General features: G+C 39.7%; 1 protein-coding gene across 1 annotated transcript; it reads left to right on the top strand.

The window, feature by feature from the left end:
- Window positions 1–244: 244 nt before the first annotated feature.
- Window positions 245–8,244, top strand: LOC144781133 (uncharacterized). The gene is made up of 3 exons (XM_078659795.1): window positions 245–309; window positions 4,001–4,017; window positions 7,136–8,244. The coding sequence occupies exons 1-3, from the start codon at window positions 300–302 to the stop codon at window positions 8,036–8,038; spliced, it is 930 nt and encodes a 309-aa protein (XP_078515921.1). The 5' UTR covers window positions 245–299; the 3' UTR covers window positions 8,039–8,244.
- The last annotated feature ends 840 nt before the right edge of the window (window positions 8,245–9,084 follow it).

The raw sequence follows: 9,084 nt of genomic DNA on the forward strand, positions 1-9,084 counted from the left end.
GCGCAACTGATGACGAGCTGAGCTCGTCATCAGCGCCGAAGGGGTTAAGATAACTTTCTGGACTGAGAATTCAAGTTTTCTGATTTTTGAGTAGATAATATAACCACTAAACTGAATTTCCTCTGCACATTCATACAAATGTCAATAAGTACACTCAGGTAATCATTATTGATTATCAGATTGTCTAAGTGCAAAGATCAAGTTTTCTGTTCCTTTGTTAATTTTCTCTGATGGACTTTTGTTTCCTTCACAGACCTTTGTTTCTTCTTTGAGGACATCAGACCACAACCTTCCAAGCCATGGACCACTGTAAGTGATTTTTGCTCTTAATTCCTGCTTGTTATGACAATCTCAACCTCTGTGTTCTTTGCATTTATTACAAGTTTACTGTCAATTTAAATAAACTATATGAACACGAATCAGATACACATCCGAAAAAAACAATTCAGAACAGATACGTTATAAAATATGACAGTGTTCAAAATAATCACAATCTGATTTAATAATATTTATAGATTCAGAATCCAGCAAGAGTTTAACTACACTTACTTAATTCATCTGCAATACAGTCATAGAGTCTTACTACACGTATCAAGATAGGGCTTCAAGTGTGAGTAGTGCAGTGTTAGGTGCCAGTGTGTTTACGCACCAGTATGGTGGCAATACTACTTACATTGTTCCGTGCATAAAAGATCATCCCATGCACAGTCAAACGTGTTTATAGGATCCAAACAAACTTGCAAGTAAACGTAAGCACACTATCAGGTCGACATTAATGTTCCTATAGGCTGGAAGGCCTTTGTCCTATGTGCAATTCACTGCAATAGCCCGATGTTCTGCTGTTATATTGAAGTGAGTTAACTGAACGTTAATTTTACTCTTAAATAGTAGCAGATTTACAGTCAGATCATAAACAAATTGCAGAACCTTCAAAGACTTTAACATGAGGCGTGCAGATCTAAGTACAATTGATCATTTATTTTTGGGGCCAAACTGTTCATTTGGGAAAAATCAGGTCTGATAGTATTTAAACAGAGGCCTCAGACACATTAAGCATAAAAGTTAGCACTTGGGGAAGAGCAAGATACGATATTGGACAAAGATTGAGTTCAACTCTTTTTCTTTCAATCAGGTAGTATTAGGAAAATGGAATGGCAGCTTTCATATCATCTTTTTAGATAACCAAGTTGCAGGTGCGTAAATTGAATAACAGGGGTACAAAAGTGCATTTGTGCCTGATGCCTTTGTCGGAATGCACTCCTGAACTTAGTGCATTATGTATTCTGGGGCAGATTTACAAGCCCCTTGCGCCACTTTTGGATGACTTTTCCCATGTTAAAAGTGGTCCAAGGGGCTAGTAAATCTGCCCCCTATGTGTTTCTGGCCTCATATACTTGATTGTAATAATTCAGTATCACCAGTTTTCCCAGTTTTGAAACCTCGATTGACAATGTCTGTGAAATAGCCACAAATACACTGGAAAGTGGAGTAGCTCCAACGACGACACTTTTTCTATCCAGTAGGGCAGAGCCTGTGCTTAATTTGAGAAGGTGGTTTCTGGTGCTCCGCACCAGCACTTAATTGTTAGCCCTGGGGCCGTGACAATCTGCCACAAGGTGGCGCTGTCAGGCTAATTTAGAGATGACCACAACAACAGTCAATTCCTAACTCAATATACATAAAAAATTAATATTACATGGCACCCAAGAAATAGTCCGAATGTTCACACTTGTAGGATTGGGAATGTTAGTACTTGTGTTGTTACTATCTTTGGCGGCGCTGACAAGGGCAATATGTAGCACAAGGTGCAGTGGCCTCCTGACGAGACCCCGGGCATTTATTTTTTTGCAAAGTACACACTGGTCAGAGCTGCTGCACCCTTCATTGTAGACATATCCTGTCAATGCCTATCCAATGACAAAGCATCAGCCTCCAACGACCATTCCTCTAACTGTTGATGGAGCATCACGAGATAAAATTCCTACTGGCGGTTCACCAGGGGTACCATACAATATTTCCAGGTTTCACTCTACTGCCCATCTAATAATTTACCTGTGACCATATGATGTGTGATTATAGCACACCAGGTGATGTGTTTAGTGACAGGGGAGAGAGGGGAAGGGATTTGTGATGTCACATAGGTCGCAGGTTACATATACACCCAGTTACAAGCAGACGGGTGAATATTGTCCCAATCCAGTGTCATCTTCATAAATTTCGTATAAGCGAAGACAATTTATCACCTGAAGCAAATATATCACAAGAAACAAATATATCAGAGAAAGGAACTATATGTTCATGAAGGGCCCCCTTTTGCCCAGCTTCTGCTCTAAGAAAAACATCTATGAGAACTCTACTTATTCAAAAAGTGTAAAAACTAGCAAGTCATGTGAAAAATACATTTGCATTAGCAACCACTTGTTGATAATTTTGATAGAATGAAGGGTATTTCCCCTTTACATATGACAGACAGTTAATATCGTGACATGAATAGAGCATACAGAAACTTCTTTATTTAGAAGAAGGCTTCAGCAGGTGTTTACAATCCACAGTGAAGGAAAGAATTGAGATAGTTGTCTTTGTCGACCAAGAAAAAACTCATCAAGTCTTCATAAAAGAAACAGCAGCAAGACAGCTTGGAAAAAATTGATTAATTGAAAGAAGTATAAACCAGCAGTGTGGAGCATCGGTGTCTGATGTACAACATCAACAAATAGGATACATTTACGTAAAATAATATTAACATATATTTGCTCGTTGACATAGTCGTCCCGGGTCTAAACAAATACTTCTCACAGACTCACTTCATCCAATACCAGACTTGTACAATTAAATATGTATCAAGATTTAATGCACATCTGTTGAAAAATTCGTATAGCTTCAGTTTACCTATTGAAATACTTGTAATGATAAAGAAAGGAGACAGGTGAAATCTCTAGCTCTCGTCGTTTTATTATGTGGTGAGAAGATGTTCCATACCATCAAAGTATTTTTCTGTGCCTGCCCACACATCCTACCTACTCCCTAGCTGTTCCTGGTGTCTGGATTTATTTCTTAGTATTTCAGAAGGAAACATAGAGTGAAAAAAGTTGTTCTAACAGTCGAAAAGAGAAATGTAAATGTCTTGATTTCAAAAACGAATTCACTTGTAAGTCACATTTATATGGAAATGGAAACTTTAGGGAAAATGCACTCCGGTAGTTTTGCATGTGGAGATGTCACTTACAAGGACGATGTTCTGCCATTTCAGGAAATGTTTCTGCAGATGTTGATAACTAGGATAGGGTGTTGTATGTGTATCCCCAGGGGAGTGTCAGGGGAGATGGCCATGCAAGTAATCCCAACATTTAGAAAGTCTTAACTTTCAGGGATTTTGCATACCCAGCTTTATGTACACTTACGTGGACCAGCTGTATACGCAAGCGTACAATGTACAGAGAACCCCGCCAAGCCATGTTTCAGGGTGGTGTGAGGGAAAGGATATATTCATGTGGCAAAGCATTATACAGGTGTATAAAAAACTACTTGGTAAACTCTGCATGTTGTGCCCAATTCACAAAGGTAAACTGAGATGAAAGTATTCACACAGGGCATTTACGAGTAGTAAAGTTAGACTTTTGTCTCAGTTAGACTTAAGTTTTGTTTGTAAGTTTCACTGAGAACAAAACTGAGTCAAAAGTCTTACTTTAACACTCGTAAATGCCCTGTGTGAATACTGAAAGTCATAAAGTTAGACTATCCTCTCAGTTTACCTTTGTGAATCGGGCCCGTTGATTTTACATGGTGTGGCAAATCCCCACTCCCAAGATATATTTCCTCCCATTGATAAAAAATACATAGACCAATAGAAACGATCCAGTATCACCCAGCAACTGTCCCACTGTCCAATAACTGAAGAAAACCTGCATTATGTACACATGTTGCAAAATTTCGATTATTGTTAAAACCCTACATCAATTCAAATATTAATTCAATCCAACATTGTCTTTTTCATTTACAGCACAAAAGCAGAAGCAGGTAAGACATTGTACTGTATGCTTCCTAAAAGGGTGCACATTTGGTGGCAGAAATCAATTATCCATCATGAAAATACAAAAGGGATTTAAAGAGTGTCATTTTCTTTCCTGATAGAGTGTGTAAAATAATCTAAAATGAAAGTAGATTTTTACACCACAGGTGATTGGTATAAGCGATTGTGAATAAAACATACCATGATAATGTAGTATAAGTTAAATACACCACCAGTCCCGCATCACTGACAATCACCAGCAGTATCTACATCACACAAGAATCTTGCTTTCTTTGATAAAGTCTCCTTGGGTGTTGAGACCTATTGAGACATCATTTACTGTATAGTCACGTTATTAGGTATATAGGGTGCTGGCATGAGGAGCAGGTCCTCGAGCCTGCGCCCCCTGCTATGGTCTTCCTGTCCAGCCTTTCCTCAGTCTCTACCCTCTGCTGCCTTTGGCTTTGTGCATCCTCTGCTCGTTTTCTGCTCGTTTGTCTGCCTCTTCTCTGCTCACTCCTGCTCTCTCTTTCACCTCTTTCTGCTCATTCTTCCCATAATTCTGCGTCTTTCTGCTTTTTTCTTACCTTTATTTTGGTTCTTTATGCATTTCTGACATTTATTCTTCCTCTTTCTGCTCATTTCAGACCTTCATTTTGCCTCTTTCTGCCCGGATTCCCCCTCTTACAGCAGTTTCCCTCCTCCCACCACCCAGCACGCCACCCTAACCCCAGGACCTACATAATGGAGGTCACAGCGTGACCCTATTTAGCACGTCCTTGGGCCAGCTCCCCCTGCAACGCAAGCTGGACAGTTTGTGCGCAGTCCGCTACCCTTGCTGCCTTTGTTTTCTTGCTCCTCTGCTCATTGTTCTGCTTCTTACTGCTCAATTCTGACCTTCATTTTGCCTCTTTCTGCTTGTTCTGATCTTTATTCTGCCTCTTTCTGCTTGTTTCTGACCTTAATTTTGCCTTCTTTCTGCTAATTTCGGACATGTATGTTGCCTATTTCTGCTCCACTCGGACCTTTATTTTGCCTCTTTCTGCTCATTTCCGACCTTTATTTTGCCTCATGCTGTTCGTTTCTGACCTTTATTCTGATGTTGCATCCACAGTACCCAGATACTAGTAGGGCTGACAGTGCTGCGCTATATAAGTGCTGACTGATAGCGTGTACGTTTTTTAACATAAACTCATTTTGCATTCAAATATCTGTTATTCAGTTTTTAGGAAATATACTAAATTTTCCTCAAACATCAGTATGCCATTTTCTTAAAATACAGACACATTTTTTTCAAAAAGACATTACCCTCAAATACCAAGTTTTTATTTGCTTGGTAAATAAATATAATCTTGTTCATCAGTTTACAATTTTATGAAAATAAGGCATTTCACGTTCAGATCTCAACTTGCCCTTTTTAGTAATTAAACAAATGTTTCATCAAACATCCACTATTTTCTAGTTAGAACTTGTCGAATATTTGAACCCAATAACCATTCTTTCCCCCAAACAAAGGCCTCACGATATCTCACAATATCCTCTTAGTCACCAAATACCAGTCCTTCCTTTTATGTAAATTCACTAATTTGGTCTGAATAATCATCTTATTTTTCTCATCAGATTCTCACATTTAATACTGCTCCAAATAGACAGATCCTGCCTTTCCTGCCCAACTCAGGGAGGTGCCACATGAGATCCTAAGTGGCAGATTCCAGGTGCCACAAAATAGCTTTTTTTTCTACAGGAGAGAAAGCCCCAAAAGTGAAAAATATGAATTTGCCTTCAGCTCTGAGAATCCTTGCACTGTATTTGCCTAAATGAACAGAAATTAGGGTTGTTCAAATGAAAAGGGTATGCAGTTCCTATGAAGGCAAAGGGGGGAGGGGTCAGAAGAGGCGACAGGTTGTCCCTTAGGAAAGGAGGGAAAGGGGAATCACTCCTTTCAGAATTAGGGCCCTCACGCACCTAGCCAGCTGGATATCATGCTTCATCATAGGGCATGCTCCTCGTCAGGACAGTGCTGCAATACCTGATGGGTTCCCTATGGGGGGCTCTTTGGCGGAAATCTTTTATTCCTCACCGTATGGTGTCAACGGTGTAAGGGACCTAAAAGTGTAGATCTGTTAAAGTGAGGGTCAGTAGACCATGTGGGGATAAAACAGATCGGAGCAGCTAAATTTAGGTTAATATTAGGTTTTGTTTAATTGTGGCAGCAGCATTAGTTCTATTTAATCTACTTTGCTATTTTGTTTTGCGCCCAAAAAAAACAGATACTTTAAAAACTGTATTAATACTAAATTGGATACTTCTGCAAATTCTAGAAACACTTATCTATTACCTTTGAGAAAATCGTTTCACAAATATCTGTGATTTTTTGGGGCTGGGCGCTATTTTATGTTTTACACCAGCACACATGCATCATTTTTAATAAATAAATAAACTTTAGTGACCATGCAGTGATTTCAAATGCAAATATTTGATAAACAGTATCTACGTTTTCTGAGTGGAGTGCTACATTTTTGATGTTGTGGAGTTATTTACGTTGTGCCCGGGTTATTTGTTTATTTAAGCGAAAGTGGTGTTTTCTTGCAATATTTAGTGCGCCATGCGCGCTTTCACTTTCCAAGCAACCCGTGACAATGGTGGCCTCTTCTTTGCAAGAAAATAGGTTTCACTTTTACAAGAGTTTGAGCTATTGGCATTGTAAATGACAATGCCAATGCCTTTTATTTATGTGTTAATTAGCAAAACAGATAAATAAAAGGCATTATCATTTACAATGCCAGTAGCTTAAACTCTCAGAAATGCGAGACCTATTGCATTGCAAATGCTTGTTTGGTTTTGATGTTGACTGGGCATGTATGCTGGACCTAAATAGGGCCTTAGTCCCCCCATTTTGGTGTGGTTATTTAAATGAGTCACATATACTACTTCTCTATAGGTTCTGTATTGTGCAGGTCATTGCTTGACTGATCACGTGATGTGTGCATTGTGTATGAGCATTCTTTATCTTTGTGGAAGCTTCTATTTGTTAAATAACTGCTTGCACTAAACAGATTTTTGATTTGTTTTAGTGAACCATAAGCTCATCATCTCTTCATATTGTTTTTGTTCTTTTCTCACCAGGGAAAAGAAAGTGAAGGAACATGCGGAGTACAAAAAGACCTACCTGGAAAAAAACAAGACCAAGCTCAAGACAAAGCACAGGACAAGGGCGATGGAAAGCAGTCAGGACAAGGAATCAGCCCTGGCAAGGAAAAGGACTATGGAACAGGCCAAGGTCATGGCCAAGAACATGGGAAACAAGGAGCTCAAGGGACATGCTTCGCAGCAGCACAGGGAAAAGGTGAAGAGCATGACAAGAAAAAAGACCATGGAAAAGACTATGGAAAAGACTATGGAAAGGTACAGGGAAAAGATCAGGCAAAAGACCAGGGGAAAGACCAGGGACATGATGATGGAAAAGGCCATGTAAAAGACCAGGCAAAAGACCAGGGAAAAGATCAGGCAAAAGACCAGGCAAAAGACCAGGGAAAAGTACAGGGAAAAGATCAGGCAAAAGACCAGGCAAAAGACCAGGCAAAAGACCAGGGTAAAGACCAGGGACATGATTATGGAAAAGGCCATGTAAAAGAACAGGGAAAAGACCTTGTAAAAGACCAGGCAAAAGACCAGGCAAAAGACCAGGCAAAAGACCAGGGAAAAGGCCAGGGAAAAGACCATGTAAAAGACCAGGGAAAAGACCAGGTAAAAGACCAGGCAAAAGACCAGGGAAAGGACAAGGCAAAGGATCAGGGGATAAGCTGTGGATGTGGTCCGGGAAAAGAAAAAGACCAGGGAAAAGAACAGGGAAAGGACCAGGGACATGGGCAAGAGTATGGTAAGGGAAAAGCTGAAGAAAAACAACTTGGAGGCGGCAAAGGACAAGACCAGGGGCAAGGCTATGCAGAAAAACTAGGAAAGGGCCAAGAGGACAAGGGAAAGAGTCAAGAACACGCTAAAGACAAGGGCCAAAAGGAGGGAAAGTAATTCAAGTTCCTAGGAAAGCGACATGACAAGGAATCCGGCAAAAATCCTACATCTAGTAATGCATGTTGTACCACATCCGTATTCAACATATTTATCTTCAGTTAAACAGCCTTAAGACTGCACAAGTTCTATCTTGATGTTAAGGTTTGACGTTGTTAGAATGGATGCAGTTTCAGTGTATACTTTAAAATAAATGCACAAATCAATTCACGCTTGTCCAGTGCATTCAATGCAAAATGAAGTATTTAGTAAGTTGGCAAACCACTCTTCCTACAATTATTTAACATTAGAGAAAACAATTGCTTTGTCTGTTCATGGAACAAATTCCACACTATTCATACTATTGAGAGATATTACTTTTAAAGATGTGCTTAACTCCTGTTCAATAGTCTAGTGAACAATGCCTCATCTAAACCATACCTACACTGGTGATTTCAATCTACACTGTGGTCGAGTCTGAGCTGTTGGGAAGGCAATGATCTGAATTTGAGAGAAATGTAATTGTGCCACTTCCTCTGTCCCATCATAGAATTTAGGTATACTCTCAAATGCAAAGGTCAGGCAGGCTTGGGTGTCCTTAGTTAACTGCATTAATTTCTACAACCAAGCTTCCATTGTGTGATGTAATATAGAGAAGGTTGGCAATGAGACAGGAAGAAAGTAGCAGTATGCAATTGGTAAATGTAAAGAAAGGTGCTGTAATGACAAGAAAAGATGAAAAATGGTCGGAAGTTGAAGAGACAGGAAAGAAGAGAGCGAGGTGTAAGACATCCACCTGCCTAGTGCATTTCTCACTATATTTATTTGATTTTGACATCAGGATTATTGAAATCTACTGATAAACAATTCCCAAACATATATTCTGTGCTAAAACTGAGGGGCTGATTCATAGTTTAGCAGAGAGGGTACTCAGTCGCAATGGCCATTAGACCATCCGCCCAATTTACAGTGAGCGATCGAAAAGCCCAGTTTTCACTGATTGTCAAAGTTGGGTAAAAGCTGGTGGTACGGGACAGTGAAAACTGAAAAATGACCCCCACACTTTG

The sequence above is a fragment of the Lissotriton helveticus genome, chromosome 9, assembly GCF_964261635.1.
Source record: "Lissotriton helveticus chromosome 9, aLisHel1.1, whole genome shotgun sequence".
In the NCBI taxonomy this organism is placed as follows: Eukaryota; Metazoa; Chordata; class Amphibia; order Caudata; family Salamandridae; genus Lissotriton; species Lissotriton helveticus.